At 46.4% G+C, this 15,706-nt stretch overlaps 2 protein-coding genes across 5 annotated transcripts; one reads left to right on the forward strand and one right to left on the reverse strand.

Annotated features, from left to right (window-relative positions):
• Nucleotides 1-5,370: 5,370 nt before the first annotated feature.
• On the forward strand, nucleotides 5,371-10,000 carry LOC125517121 (P-loop containing nucleoside triphosphate hydrolases superfamily protein). Its single transcript, XM_048682312.2, has 13 exons — nucleotides 5,371-5,651; nucleotides 5,741-5,857; nucleotides 5,940-6,073; nucleotides 6,212-6,305; nucleotides 6,407-6,736; nucleotides 7,007-7,286; nucleotides 7,361-7,522; nucleotides 7,680-7,895; nucleotides 8,003-8,040; nucleotides 8,197-8,360; nucleotides 8,433-8,546; nucleotides 8,666-8,707; nucleotides 8,811-10,000. The coding sequence occupies exons 1-13, from the start codon at nucleotides 5,585-5,587 to the stop codon at nucleotides 9,615-9,617; spliced, it is 2,565 nt and encodes an 854-aa protein (XP_048538269.2). The 5' UTR covers nucleotides 5,371-5,584; the 3' UTR covers nucleotides 9,618-10,000.
• A 300-nt stretch (nucleotides 10,001-10,300) lies between these two features.
• Nucleotides 10,301-13,871, reverse strand: LOC125517132 (pentatricopeptide repeat-containing protein At1g43980, mitochondrial). Of its 4 annotated transcripts, XM_048682336.2 has the most exons (5): nucleotides 11,555-13,871; nucleotides 11,421-11,433; nucleotides 11,120-11,325; nucleotides 10,867-11,037; nucleotides 10,301-10,780 (listed from the first exon to the last, which is right to left on the reverse strand). In XM_048682336.2, the coding sequence occupies exon 1, from the start codon at nucleotides 13,718-13,720 to the stop codon at nucleotides 11,747-11,749; it is 1,974 nt and encodes a 657-aa protein (XP_048538293.2). In that variant the 5' UTR covers nucleotides 13,721-13,871; the 3' UTR covers nucleotides 10,301-10,780; nucleotides 10,867-11,037; nucleotides 11,120-11,325; nucleotides 11,421-11,433; nucleotides 11,555-11,746. The 4 variants fall into 4 exon arrangements, with proteins under 4 accessions (XP_048538293.2, XP_087380717.1, XP_048538285.2 ...); XM_087524591.1 differs by having other exon boundaries at nucleotides 11,120-11,433; XM_048682328.2 differs by having other exon boundaries at nucleotides 11,421-13,871.
• Nucleotides 13,872-15,706: the final 1,835 nt, after the last annotated feature.

Consider the following 15,706-nt stretch of genomic DNA (forward strand, 5'->3'; position numbering starts at 1 on the left):
CCTAGATACTCCAATGTCACCTCAAGTATCCGTGGGTATGATTATACGATATGCATCACACAATCTCAGATTCATCTATTCAACCAACACAAAGAACTTCAAAGAGTGCCCCAAAGTTTCTACCGGAGAGTCAAGACGAAAGCATGTGCCAACCCCTATGCATAAGTTCACAAGGTCACGGAACTCGCAAGTTGATCACCAAAACATACATCAAGTGGATCACGTGATATCCCATTGTCACCATAGATAAGCACATGCAAGACATACATCAAGTGTTCTCAAATCCTTAAAGACTCAATCCGATAAGACAACTTCAAAGGGAAAACTCAATTCATCACAAGAGAGTAGAGGGGGAGAAACATCATAAGATCCAACTATAATAGCAAAGCTCACGATACATCAAGATCGTGCCAACTCAAGAACACGAGAGAGAGAGAGAGAGAGAGAGAGAGAGAGAGAAAGAGATCAAACACATAGCTACTGGTACATACCCTCAGCCCCGAGGGTGGACTACTCCCTCCTCGTCATGGAGAGCGCCGGGATGATGAAGATGGCCACCGGAGAGGGATTCCCCCCTCCGGCAGGGTGCCGGAACGGGTCTAGATTTGTTTCCGATGGCTACGGAGACTTCTGGCGGCAGAACTCCTGATCTATTCTGTTCCCCGATGTTTTAGGGTATATGGACATATATAGGCGAAAGAAGTCGGTCAGGGGAGCCACGAGGGGCCCACGAGGGTGGGGGCGCCCAGGGGGTAGGGCGCGCCTCCCTGCCTCATGGCCACCTCGAAGCTTCCCAGACGTCTACTCCAAGTCTCCTGGATTGCTTCCGTTCCAAAAATAACTCTCCTGAAGGTTTCATTCCGTTTGGACTCCGTTTGATATTCCTTTTCTTTGAAACACTGAAATAGGCAAGAAAACAACAATTTGGGCTGGGCCTCCAGTTAATAGGTTAGTCCCAAAAATAATATAAAAGTGTATAATAAAGCCCATAAACATCCAAAACAGATAATATAATAGCATGGAACAATAAAAAATTATAGATACGTTGGAGACGTATCACTCCGTGGCGTTCAAAACATCTTTGAAGCCCCGATTCTAAGCCATAAAGCATGGTGCACTAAACTATCAAGTAGTCATCATATCGAACTCGCCAAACGTTCATAACGTCTGCATCTGCTCCTGCAATCGGTCTGTCACCTAGCGGTGCATCAAGGACATAATTCTTCTGTGCAACAATGAGGATAATCCTCATATCACGGATCCAATCCGCATCATTGCTACTAACATCTTCCAACTTAGTTTTTCTCTAGGAACATATCAAAATAAACGGGGAGCTACATAGCGAGCTATTGATCTACAACATAGTTATGCAAATACTATCAAGACTAAGTTCATGATAAATTTAAGTTCAATTAATCATATTACTTAAGAACTCCCACTTAGATAGATATCCCTCTAATCATCTAAGTGATTACGTGATCCAAATCAACTAAACCATAACCGATCATCACGTGAAATGGAGTAGTTTTCAATGGTGAACAACACTATGTTGATCATATCTACTATATGATTCACGCTCGACCTTTCGGTCTCAGTGTTCCGAGGCCATATCTATTATATGCTAGGCTCGTCAAGTTTAACCTGAGTATTCTGCGTGTGCAACTGTTTTGCACCCGTTGTATTTGAACGTAGAGCCTATCACACCCGATCATCACGTGGTGTCTCGGCACGACGAACTTTTGCAACGGTGCATACTCAGGGAGAACACTTGTACCTTGAAATTTTTAGTGAGAGATCATCTTATAATGCTACCGCCAAACTAAGCAAAATAAGATGCATAAAGGATAAACATCACATGCAATCAAAATATGTGACATGATATGGCCATCATCATCTTGTGCCTTTGGTCTCCATCTCCAAGGTACCGTCATGATCTCTATCGTCACCGACATGACACCATGATCTCCATCATCTTGATATCTATCAATGTGTCGTCACATGGTCGTCTCGCCAACTATTGCTCTTGCAACTATTGCTATCGCATAGCGATAAAGTAAAACAATTGTTTGGCGCTTGCATCTTATGCAATACAGAGACAACCATAAGGCTTCTGCCGGTTGCCGATAACTTCAACAAAACATGATCATCTCATACAACAACTTATATCTCATCATGTCTTGACCATATCGCATCACAACAAGCTCTGCAAAAACAAATTAGATGTCCTCTACTTTATTGTTGCAAGTTTTACGTGGCTGCTACGGGCTGAGCAAGAACCGTTCTTACCTACGCATCAAAACCACAACGATAGTTCGTCAAGTTAGTGTTGTTTTAACCTTCAACAAGGACCAGGCGTAGTCACACTCAGTTCAACTAAAGTTGGAGAAACTGACACCTGCCAGCCACCTATGTGCAAAGCACGTCGGTAGAACCAGTCTCGCGTAAGCATACGCGTAATGTCGGTCTGGGCCGCTTCATCCAACAATACCGCCGAACCAAAGTATGACATGCTGGTAAGTAGTATGACTTGTATCGCCCACAACTCACTTGTGTTCTACTCATGCATATAACATATACGCATAAACCAGGCTCGGATGCCACTGTTGGGGAACGTAGTAATTTCAAAAAAAATTCCTACGCACACGCAAGATCATGGTGATGCATAGAAACGAGAGGGGAGAGTGTCGTCCACGTACCCTCGTAGACCGTTAAGCGGAAGCGTTATGACAACGCGGTTGATGTAGTCGTACGTCTTCACAATCGACCGATCCTCAGTACCGAACGTACGGCACCTCCGTGTTCAGCACACGTTTAGCTCGGTGACGTCCCGCAAACTCACGATCCAGTAGAGCTCGAGGGAGAGTTTCGTCAGCACGATGGCATGGTGACGATGTTGATGAAGCTACCGACGCAGGGCTTCGCCTAAGCACCGCTACGATATGACCAAGGTGGATTATGGTGGAGGGAGGCACCGCACACGGCTGGGAGAGATCAATGATCAACTTGTGTGTTCTAGGATGCCCCCCTGCCCCCGTATATAAAGGAGCAAGGGGGAGGCCAGCCGGCCCTGTAGGGCGCGCCAGGAGGAGGAGTCCTCCTCCTAGTAGGAGTAGGACCTTTCCTACTCCTACTAGGAGGAGGAAAGGAAGGGGGAAGGGGAGAAGGAAGGAGAGGGAGGAAAGGAGGAAAGGGGGCCGGCCCCCTAGTCCAATTCGGTTTGGGCTAGGGGGGCCACGCGCCCTGCCTCCTCTCTTCCACCACTTGGCCCATGAGGCCCAATACTTCTTCCTCGTATTCCCGTAACTCCCCAGTACTCCGAAAAATACCCGAATCACTCGGAACCTTTCCGGTGTCCGAATATAGTCGTCCAATATATCGATCTTTACGTCTCGACCATTTCGAGACTCCTCGTCATGTCCCTGACCTCATTCGGGACTCCGAACTACCTTCGGTACATCAAATCACATAAACTTATAATACCGATCGTCACCGAACGTTAATCGTGCGGACCCTACGGGTTCGAGAACTATGTAGACATGATCAAGACATGTCTCCGGTCAATAACCAATAGCGGAACCTAGATATTCATATTGGCTCCTACATATCCTACGAAGATCTTTATCAGTCAAACCGCATAACAACATACATTGTTCCCTTTGTCATCGTTATGTTACTTGCCCAAGATTCGATCGTCGGTATCTCAATACCTAGTTCAATTTCGTTATCGGCAAGTCTCTTTACTCGTTCCGCAATGCATCATCTCGTAACTAACTCATTAGTCACATTGCTTGCAAGGCTTATAGTGATGTGCATTACCGAGAGGGCCCATAGATACCTCTCCGACAATCGGAGTGACAAATCATATTCTCGATCTATGCCAACTCAACGAACACCATCGGAGACACCTGTAGAGCACCTTTATAATCACCCAGTTACGTTGTGACGTTTAGTAGCACACAAAGTGTTCTTGCGGTAATCGGGAGTTGCATAATCACATAGTCATAGGAACATGTATAAGTCATGAAGAAAGCAATAACAGTAAACTAAACGATCAAGTGCTAAGCTAACGGAATGGGTCATGTCAATCACATCATTCTCCTAATGATGTGATCCCGTTTATCAAATGACAACTCATGTCTATGGTTAGGAAACATAATCATCTTTGACCAACGAGCTAGTCAAGTAGAGGCATACTAGTAACACTCTGTTTGTCTATGTATTCACACATGTATTATGTTTCCGGTTAATACAATTCTAGCATGAATAATAAACATTTATCATGAAATAAAGAAATAAATAATAACTTTATTATTGCCTCTAGGGCATATTTCCTTCACCAGCTTTCGTCGATAACAGTTCAAACATCTACATCACATGGTTGTAGCTCTACTACTAGTTGGTTTCAGCAAAAATCAGAGGATTGCGAGTCGTCGCCTTTGCCCGCCCTTGCTACAAAAAACCAACGGCTCCAGCATCCCCGTTACCCGGTTGTAGCAAATCGTCGACGATGGTGTCTCCGCTGAGCACGGTTGTAGCAAAAACCATCGACTACAGCATCGCCGGTTGTAGCTGGAAGTTCAAAGGTAGGGGATTGGGAGTAGAGAGAAACATGTGACAACGAGTGGTTGCGCTGCGTTATGGGATAAGACAAAGAAGTGCACGAGGGAACGAGAGTGGACGATCTGCACACGGGGGCATCTGCACACGCTTTTTAAAAATGTACTTTTTACACGTTTTGTAATGTTCCAAAATTCTAAAAAAATATTATGCATACATGTTGGCAAAGGTATGTACACGGTACAAAGTTTTGTGTAAAAAAGTATTTATGTTTTGTCTCAGCAAAAAGACAAATTTTACTGTTTCTAAATAGCATTTCACGGCACAAAATTTTGTCTTTTTGCACAGGCTACAAAAAAAATTGTTGTTCTATGAAACTTTCTACACACATAGAATATGGAGATGTCCGCGCGCACATTTTTTCAGAATTTGTTGACATTGCAAATTGTGTTTTTCAAAGTGGGTTCATATGTATCCAGATTCATTCATGCACTTCTCACGAGGGCACACGTGTGTTAGCGAGCGAGGCGTCCGGCGCGCCAGATACAAGCGTTTACCAATAGCTTTTGTTCTTTTTTCTTATATATACTGAACCTTGTATCGTTTATTTTCGAAAAATTAATAAAAGATGCAGTCCAGCTGTTTCCTTGGTGAAAAAAAACCCTGAATAACGCGCACCGTGTAGGCGTGTGAACACAGTGCACGGGCGAAGGCACGGGAGAGGGAATCCAGGCCGTCGATCGCCGCACCGAAGGCTCGCCGAAACGGGCGAGGAAACCGCAATAAAATCCCATCCCATCCCCTCCCCAACGGTCGTCTCTCAGCAGTATACGCAGCCCCAATCCCGAACCCCCGCAGGTTCAAAAATCAAATCCGCCGCTGCCCAAATCTCACATTCCTCTCTCTCCGTCTCCCGTCTCCTCCCCCAATCTCGTCTCCGCCCTCCGCCCTCCGCCCCCGAACCCCCCGACTCCCCGACCCGAAGATCTCTGCTCCTCCCGCTCCGCTCCGGCCCCAGATCGCGGCGATGGGAGCGGATCCGGCCGCCTCGTCCCCCTCGCCGGCGGCGTCTCCGTCACGGCAGCCGCGGCAAGGTACGCGACGCGCGGGTCTGGGGTTCCGTCGTATACCGAGGTGTTGGGTTTCTCTTGTTGTCTCATGGCGAGGGTTTTTCTTTCGGCAGGCGAGGAAGAGCTCCGCGCCGTGGAGGACCACCTGAGCCCGAGCCGCCACGCGGATTCGAGCCCTGCGCCGCCGCCGTCGCCCGCGTCCGCCGCGCCGATGCCCCAGCATCCCGAAGGTACGGTCCTCGGTCCTGTTTGCAAGCAATTGAGCGCTAGGGTTTGTTGGTATCCGTTTCACGGTGCGGGATTTGTCCACAGTGTCAGGCGAGGACGCGGAGCTGGCCAGCGAGGAGGCGGTGGAGGAACAGCCCGCCCTTGAGGAGGAGGGGGTGGTGGAGGCGGAGGCCGCTGTTGCAGGAGGAGATGGGGAGGCTCTCCGCAGCTTCCTGGAGGTGGGGAATTTTGGGTTCTTGCGCTCAGATCTCGTGAATTCCGGCTCCTAACAATTATAAAATCCTGAGCCTTCTCTCCTTTACATCTGGCCCATTGTTTGTGTTCTATGCCAATGATTTCTAGATTTCTTCTTGCAGGAATTCGGGGATCAAGCGGACGATTGTCTTATCCCATCTCTGCGGCTGAAGGGGATCGCAACTCCTGACTGCCCTGCTGCCCTCCAATTCCTAGGTACACATCCAAGCATAATCCTTCCTTATGGATGGATGGTAAAACTTATTTGCTTAATTGCTTGCAGAACATACATTTGATCTTGTTTGTTGTACCTGTAGGGGGGAGGTACAATAGCCTGATGGAGAAGTACAAGCAGCAGGTGGCTAAGTGTGCCGAGGAGTGTGCACCAAGGTTCGATGGCTTGAAGAAGAAGTACACGGCGGAGTGTGCAGAGCGGCGTCGTTTGTACAATGAGCTCATCGAGCTGAGGGGAAACATCAGGGTATTCTGCCGGTGCCGCCCTCTAAGTTCCGATGAGATCTCCCGTGGCTGCTCATCAGTGGTTGAGGTTGATCCGTCCCAGGAGATGGACCTTCAGTTTGTTCCCACGGAAAAAGAGAGGAAGACCTTTAAATTTGACCATGTTTTTGGACCGGCTGATGATCAAGGTATTTACTGTCCTTACTCTGCTTGACATATACCCTAACCTATGTTTCAGATTCATAGTTTTGTGATATGAAATGGAGGTTAATCGCATATCCCACGCAATATGTTGCAGTAATAATTTGATTGAACTAATTGCATATGCATTCCTTCTCTGAATCTATTTTATACTCCCTCTGTAAAGTAGATCTTATATTAGTTCATAGAGGGAGTACATGATTGTACAGTTGAAGAATGTTGAATCTAATGGGTTTTATTCTAATTGTTTCCTTCAGAGGCTGTATTTGCTGAGAGCCTGCCAGTCGTGAGGTCCGTCATGGATGGTTTCAATGTATGCATCTTTGCATATGGGCAAACTGGAACAGGGAAAACCTTCACTATGGAAGGTGTTCCAGAGAATAGGGGTGTTAATTACAGGGCTCTTGAAGAACTGTTCAGGATCTCAGAGGAGAGAAGCTCATCTGTCTCGTACTCATTTGGTGTGAGTATCTTGGAAGTCTATAATGAAAAAATCAGGGACCTTCTTGATGACAACTCTGAACATACATCAAAAAGGTACGTCTCCTTTCTTATCATTTATCCTGACTCTCTAGTAAGGATTGGAGCTTAATATCATGTTGCATCTGAAGGTTGGACATAAAGCAAAGTGCTGATGGGGCACAAGAGGTGCCTGGCTTGGTTGAAGCTCCAATTTCTACAATAGATGGTGTGTGGGAGAAACTGAAAGCTGGCGCTAGAAATAGATCTGTTGGATCAACCAGTGTGAATGAACTGAGCAGTCGCTCCCATAGGTATTGTTTCTGCACTTGTATGACACTCGTTCTAATTAATTCAACTCATGATTGACTGTTAACAACTACTCCTAGATTCAAATTAGTATACTTGACATAGTAATGACATTATTTCAGCAATGCGATAATGATATCTGGACTTCTGTTGTACTTTCAGCTTGGTTAGGGTCACTGTTACAAGTGAGCATTTGGTGACTGGGGAAAGGAGCAGAAGCCACATGTGGTTGGTTGACCTTGCTGGAAGTGAGCGCTTGGCTAAAACTGAAGTAGAAGGAGAGAGGCTGAAGGAGGCAAAGTTCATCAACAAGTCACTCTCTGCACTGGGTGATGTTATTGCTGCCCTTGCCTCTAAAAATGCCCACATCCCATATCGGTCAGTCTTATTTATTATCCACATGCTTCAACATCTGCCTTGCTCAGTTACTAAAAGAAGCATACCCTCAGCTGAGTCTTACCACTACTCTTTGCTGTCAAATGTAGGAACTCCAAGCTAACTCATCTGCTCCAAAGCTCGTTAGGTAAGTGACTTTCTAAAAGAGTTATGCAAGTGCACTGATTTCTATCTAAATGGTTATGATTATGTCTCGTTTTATTGAACTTGCTTATATGCACTGGAATGTCCAAAGACAAAAATGAAGAGATAAAGAGTGTTCACCTTGCATTAACTGTTGCAGGTGGAGATTGCAAGACACTTATGTTTGTGCAGATAAGTCCAAGCTCTACAGATTCAGGAGAAACTTTATGCTCGCTAAATTTTGCTAGTAGAGTTCGAGCTATTGAACATGGCCCTGCTCGTAAACAAGTGGATCCAGCTGAAAACTTCAAGATCAAGCAGATGGTACTTTATTTCTGACCTTGTTGAATAATTATAACATGATTCAGCTATTGTATTAACTGGAAATTGTTCCAGGCCGAAAAGCTCTGCCATGAGGAAAAGGAAAATGCGAAGTTGAACGAAAGCTTGCAACTGATGCAACTCAAGTATGCTTCTCGTGAGAATGTCTTCAGAACTCTTCAAGATAAGGTATGTGGTGCCAACCAGAATTGCTAACTGACAGACTAAAAACCAATTCTTTTTTTTAAACAAAAAAAACAATTCATATATGGAACTAAGTTTTCACATATATGAATTTTGTGCAACAGATAAGGGAGACTGAGCAAGCCTGCAGAACTCATCAGCAGCGGGTAAGTAAGAGATTCAGTTCTGCTTGCTTGAGCAAGCCTGCAGAACTCATCTGCATGTATTTTCCTATGCTGGTATGTGTTTATGACAGTTCTATTTGTACAGGCTAGAGAGCTGGAGAATGAATTAGCTAATGAGAAGAAGGCTGCGAGGGATACGGGTAAATCGGCGAAGCCATCATTTGCAGCTCCTGTGAGGCAGAGACCACCACTTGCTCCTATGAGGCAGAGACCACCAAGCAACAACATGCCACAACCTTCAGGCCCTTCCAGACTGAGGTTCGCTGGTAAGGGATCTTCAGTTCAGAACAAAGAGAACATCCCTACGATGAACAAAACAACTGTGGACAAGACTGCTGGCAAAGCGCGGCGTGTATCTTTAGTTCCCATGATGCGACAGATCCCTCTCCAGCCTAAGAGGCGATCCTCGATCGCGATCCTACCAAGCGAGAGAGAGCGGATGTCCATATTTCCCGAGAAGAAGGCGATGTCACGACTGTCCCATGTCCAAATGTCAAGAACAGCAAGACCACAGGCTTTTAACTCAATTCCAGAAACACCACAAGCAGCAGTCGACGCAACTCCAGATGTCAGAGGGAAGTTTAGAAGAATGGAGTTCGGCAGCAGCAGCAGGTTCTCAAGCCCTCCAACGCTGTCCATGCGGAAGTCAAGGAACAATATCTCGTCTCCACAGCAGAGGTTGAGGATGCAGTCGGGCTCTGGAAATGCCAGCAAGCTATGCTTCAGCATCCAGAAAAGAGTCGCTCTTGGTTCACCTGCTCCAGCAAGAACGACTTCCATGACGTCTGGTACTGGCATCTTTGATCCAGCTCTGCGTGAACAAATAATGGCTGGGAGATTTGGCAATGCGCAGCGGGTGTTCAACGGCAAGAGGAGAATGTCTGTCCTCTAAGGTGAAGAAGATCGGTTCGGAATGTTGCGACAGCGGTGCGGAACCGGGATGCTGAAGGAATGTGGTGGTACTTTTGCTTCCTCGGAGAAGACCAACCATGGCTGGCTGGGGCTGGGAACTTGTGTTGATAAGAGGACTTGTAACTTGTGTTAGGGTTCTCTTGGCGATGATAAATGTCTACTTTGAGGGTTGTGTATAATTTTATACCCTGACGGGTTGGTTGGTTGGATTAGCCTTTGGCATCAGTCTGGATGCTCTTTCCCTCCTAGAAGCTGCTTGCCTATTATGCTACTTACTGATAAGAAAACTTAGGTTCCAGTTATTCATATCATTTGTTTGGAATGATATATATATGTTACATGACTCAATTATTCTGACTTGAATTTGCTTGCATCTGAACAGTAGTCTGTTGCCTATGGGTTATGTTTCCTTGCTAAGTACTCCCTCCGTTCGGAATTACTTGTCGCAGAAATGGATGTATCTAGATGTATTTTAGTTTTAGATACATCCATATTCGAGACAAATAATTCCGAACGGAGGGAGTAATTTGTATCCATGCTACTACTGGTTGCAGCAATCCAGTAGCCAATTTGTTAGTTCTTGGTTCACTTGCCAATCATCACAGATCCTGTTATGCGACTCAATAGAATCAGATGATGCACATGTAAAGAACACAAGCCATCAACAGATCTTTGAAAAGCCAGATTCATCTGCCCACAGGATACTTGGCAACATATAAGTTAAACCCTGGTACTGTCATAGGACAGAATACTGTTTCCCAACTCGGTGGTGCAAATTTAAACAGATGAATGGACTGCTTTACAAGAATAATTTATGTAATCTGAACGCACAAACATTCAGATATACAAGAATAATCAGTAATCAGCAAAACTGTAGGCCCTACATAGCTTGCTCTAGCAAAACTCACTGGCACTACCACTATAGCTTGAATCTTTTCATCCATTGACACAATGAACCTGAACCGGCAATCTCTAGTGAAACCGCTGCATGTTTCTCCAGCTGCAAGCAGCAGCTCCCAAATGTCTCCAGGTTCACTTTCAGCCTGAAGTCCAGATTAAACAGCAAATCCAACTCAGGCTGATTCATATCGAATGCACTGATTCCTCCCACCCTATGCATGTTAGAATGCACTGTTGGAAAACCTGCAACACATGTATTACTGGAAAACCTGTGCATGTTTGTGATATACGATAAAACAATTGCAGTTGCTGTGCCAGTGGGTACTTACGCATCATCAGTGAATCTGGCAGCAACCACCACACCTGTAATTAGCAAGCGGTGAACACTAAAGGGCGTCATGTGCACATCTGGTTGCTAGCTATATCTCCATGTACACTAGTGCCAACACAAGGCAAGATGGCCTACACTCAGCATACTTGAAAATACGTTCTGCATAGAACTGTATACCTGACATTAGAACCTAGTACTTTTTTATTTTTCTGAATCGACCTGCCAAGATACGTTGCAAGAAGTGACAGCACCTTTGGAAACTTGGTATGTCCTTTCTTTGATTATGATACTGTCAAACCCCATGTCAGGTAGCTCTCCAAATGCTTATCACTAGCATCAGTTGTAGATGACCCCATAGGTGCTTCAGGGCAGTTGCCTGCCCTGCTCGTAACTGGACACTGTCCACATGCGCTTCTGGCCCGTGGACCGTGGTGGCATTGACAAGGGCATGCAAGTCCTATTATATACATAGAGTAACAGTCTATCAGATCACACTAAGTAACCGCCCGACGGCAAAATCCTATACAATTCTAACAAGAGATCACCACCAACCTGCGTACAAGATCTGTAGCAAAAAGATGTCAAGTAAATTAATCAGTCAGTAAGACAACATGACGTCAAGTAAATTAATCAATCTGTAAGACAAGATACTATACGCATCACCATATATAAACACGAAGTAAAACCTGATTGCTGTTCTTTGCCTACATACTGGAGGATCAGATTTCTGCACCCTCTTGGGATAATGGCTTTTTCTTGATGCTCATAGTGCTTGCCTGCTTAACAATCCGCAGCTTAAGCTGCCTTACTGTCAGGTCATGGTAACCACATGACCATTCTGAGACGGTCCTAGCTGAATAATTACGTTAGTTGCCAGCTCACAGAGTGCAATCCAGGAACTGCTGAAGGCAATCAAATCCCTTACTCTCCTTGGGATCTTGTGTATGAATTATATCAACACAACCAGGAGCATGAATGCAATCCATCATGGAGATCTCATCCATCATGTCCCAGAACAATAGATCTAAAACTGCATACGTAGCTTCGCTTCCTTGATGCAATATTTCTTCAGATGTAAACACATGGATTTCATTCTTGATGCAGAGCCAGCTACATTCCCCAGCCTTCTTTGCACCTAAAGCTTCCATTGACCTCCACATTCTGGCCATGCTTTCCCACTTACATCTTGCACCATATGTTCGAGCCAGAACAGTGTATGGCAGTGATGACCGAGGCTTCAGTTTCAACATATTCTCTGCGATTGACTCTGCCATGGCGAAATCCCCTTGAATCATGCAAGCCTCAAGAATATTGAGGAGGGCAGCAGTATTACATTTCTGCAACTTGTGCTGGACTAGATCTTCTGCCTCTCTAAACAATCCTGCACGGCTTAACATGTCAGCCACACATGCATAGTGCTCCAGACCAGGGACGACATGGTACTTGGCTTTAAACAGGGAAATTATATCCATTGCTTCATTAACCAGACCTCCCAAGCTACAAGCAGATAAAGCTCCGAAAAGAGTAATTCTATCTGGCTTGACACCACAGTCCAGCATCCACCAAAACACTCCAAGAGCTTCCCTACCTCTCCCATTCTGCGATAGACCGATGATCATTGTATTCCATAACACCAAATCCTTGACACAAACACTATCGAAGAGTTTCCTGGCATGCTTCAAGGAACCTAACTTACAATACATGTCAATGAGAGCAGTGGCAACAATCATATCATCCTCAAACCCACATTTACATACCAGCGCATGGATTTGGGTGCCCTGCTCCATCAGACCAAAACACGAACTCCATCTCAGCACACTCGCAAAAGTGAACTCAGTTGGAAGAACAGCATTTCGCAGAGCAATCACAAAGAGGCCCAGAGCTTGCTCCATCAAACCAGTCCTGGCATAGCACGATATCATTGCGTTACATGTTTCTGAGTCCCATTTTGTTAGTCCCTCGAAAAGCCTGACAGCATCAGGTAGTCTGTCAGACATGGACAATAGGCCGATCACAGCACTACAGATGATAGAATTTGACAGGAGTCCTGTTTTGACGCAGAGGGCCAAGAGCTGGTCACCCTTAGCCAAATCCTCGATATCTGTGCACGCGGTAAGCACCGTTGACACACTGCATTCGTCAACCGAAAACCCATGGCTTCTAGTCAACCGGAAACACTCAAACACCGCACTGCTCTGGCCATCATCCTTGTACACTGACATGACAGAGTTCATCGAAACCATGTCCAGTTCATTCATACTCCAAAAGACGCGCATGGCATATTCCAAGAGGCCGACACGCCGATACATGTCGACAAGCGTGTTGCCGACGACGGCATTGTGTTGGGCAGAGCCATGACGGACAGCAGCTGCATGGACCTGCATCCCGTGGGGAGCAGAGCAGACCGCGGACGAGACAATGGAGAAGGTGAAGGCGCTAGGCCTGACGCCTAGCTCCCTCATCCTGCGCACAAGCCGGAGCGCCTCCTCGGCGCGCCCGCTTTGAGCGTAGCCGGAGATCATGGAATTGTAGGCCACGGTGTCCCTGAGAGGCATTTCGTCGAACAGCCTCCGCGCCGCCGGGAGGTCACGGGACTTGAGCAGTGCGGCGAGGAGGATGTTGTGGGAGAAGCGGTTGGCTGCGCCGCCGGGCGCGTGGGTGAGCAGGGCGATGGCGGCAGGGGTGGCGCCGAGGCGGGAGTAAGCGGCGGCGAGGCAGTTGGCGAGGAAGGGGTGGCTGAAGAGGCGCGAGGAGCGGAGGAGGCGGGCGTGGAGCGCCGCAGCGGCGGACAGAGAAGCGGAGCGGGCAAGAAGCGCTGAGAGGGCGGCGACTGTCGGGTTGTCCCTCACCATTCGGCCGCCGTCACCCTCTGGCGCCGAGGAGGAGCCTTCCTGCCCCCTGCATCCCTGCCGGCGAGGCTGCGGCCCTCGACTCCGGTTGATGCCGTGCTGGAGAAGTTGATCAGAGCTTTATGTACTACAACCAGTAAACCAAAGTGGAAGCATCAAAGGAAGTGAATTCTTTTTTGAATTCTAGCCGCTTTCTTTTGAATCCAAGTTCAAATTAGATTAGAAAGACCCCATTTACTTTTTTTTGGATAAAGAGTGAAAATAGTTGTGTTCTTTTTTCCCCCGCGTAGTTTTCATAGTTGTGTTCGATAGAAAAACCTACGTACCTATCAACAACAGGGATACATTCCGTTTTCATAGTTGTGTTCTTTGTGGGTAGTTTTTATAATTTTGTTTGATAGAAAGACCCTACGTGCCTATTAGCAGCATGAAGAGACCCCCCCAGGGTCTCGCAACTAGGGTTTTCCAGTCTTCAAGCGGCGACGGCGCCATGAATTCATTCTTCCGGCTCTCCGCCGTTCACAAGTTCTCCCTCCTCCTTCTCCGCTGTTCACAAGTTCTCCCTCCTCCTTCTTGGGCCGATCTTGGGGACAACTCACTTGTCTACCCGACCTTGGTTGGACGATGGGAGTGTCTAGGGTCTAGGGGTTGTTGTCAGGCTTCTACAAGTTTTAACAATGACGGAATCACATGAAGGGATTGGTTCTCAGGATCAAGGATGAATGAGGCCACCAGGTTGCTAGAGCGGCTAAACATGTAGGATGAAGAGATTGATGATATGGTTTGGGATGAGGAATTGGACGTGGATGAAATCAAGTCGAAGTGGCTCGCGTTGGGTTATCTCTTGATAGGAAGTTTCAGTCATAACGCCATGTTAGCTGGTATGAGGGCAACATGGAGCTCAGCTCAAGCAATAGTGTGGAGGAGGGTTAATTCCAACTTATTTGTAATTCAATTAAATTGTCTAGGGAACTGGAAGAAAGAAATGCATAAGAGTACGATGGCTTCTCAAGTCCTGAAAAAGTAAACTTGACAAGCTTGAGACTTGGCATGAGATACATAGATTGCTTGATCGGGTGCTAAGAAGTAAGTCTTTCCTTGAGAACTTCGCAAGTAGGATAGGTGAGGTACAGAAGGTGTAAGTTCCTTACCAACTGGCTTTCTTGGTCAATTCATCGGAGTGAGATTTAAATTGGATGTTAGTAAAAAAAATTGACACGTTTTGTTTGGTTTTACAAAGGGTGGTGTGATGGAGCAGTATCAAGTGAAGTTCGAAAAGCTCCCAACTTTTTGTCATGCATGTGAAAAAATGGGACAATGGCATGAGGAATGCAGATGTGGTGAACATGATCAAACGAAACTTGAATGGGCCCCCTTCATACTTGCTCCAACTGAGAGGTGGGGGAGGAGGTTGTGGCGGGCGTGCAAATGGAGGAGGCCGTGGGGCTGATAATGTCAGAGCTAGATCCGGTAGATCCCTCGGTAGGGTATCTTACCTTAGATGATTTGACCCGATGGTAACAGGAGGCAAGGTTTACCCAGGTTCGGGTAGGTGTCGTCAGTCAGGATCAAACTGCGCATGGACATATGTTCCGTCCAACATGGAGCAAGGGTAGGGAAGTTTGATCAGAGCTTTATGTACAACCAGTAAACCAAAGTGGAAGCATCAAAGGAAGTAAATTCTAGCCGCTTTCTTTTGAATCCAAGTTCAAATTAGATTAGAAAGATCCCACTTACTTTATTTTTGGAGGAAGAGTGAATTTATTAGCTAGCAATAGAGATACGTTCAATTTTCATAGTTGTGTTCAATAGAAAAACCCTACGCACCTATTAGCGGCGTGAAGAGATTCCCCCTCTCCCCTAGGGTCTCGCGAATAGGGTTTTCCAGTCCTCAAGCGGCAGCGGCGGTGTGAGTTCATTCCTTCGGCCGTTCACAAGTCCCCCACCCCTCCTCCCTCCTTGCCCCCTTCTCCTTCTTGGGCCGATCTT

Source organism: Triticum urartu, chromosome 1A (assembly GCF_056163025.1).
Source record: "Triticum urartu cultivar PI428250 chromosome 1A, HENAU_Tu73, whole genome shotgun sequence".
NCBI classification, from domain to species: Eukaryota; Viridiplantae; Streptophyta; class Magnoliopsida; order Poales; family Poaceae; genus Triticum; species Triticum urartu.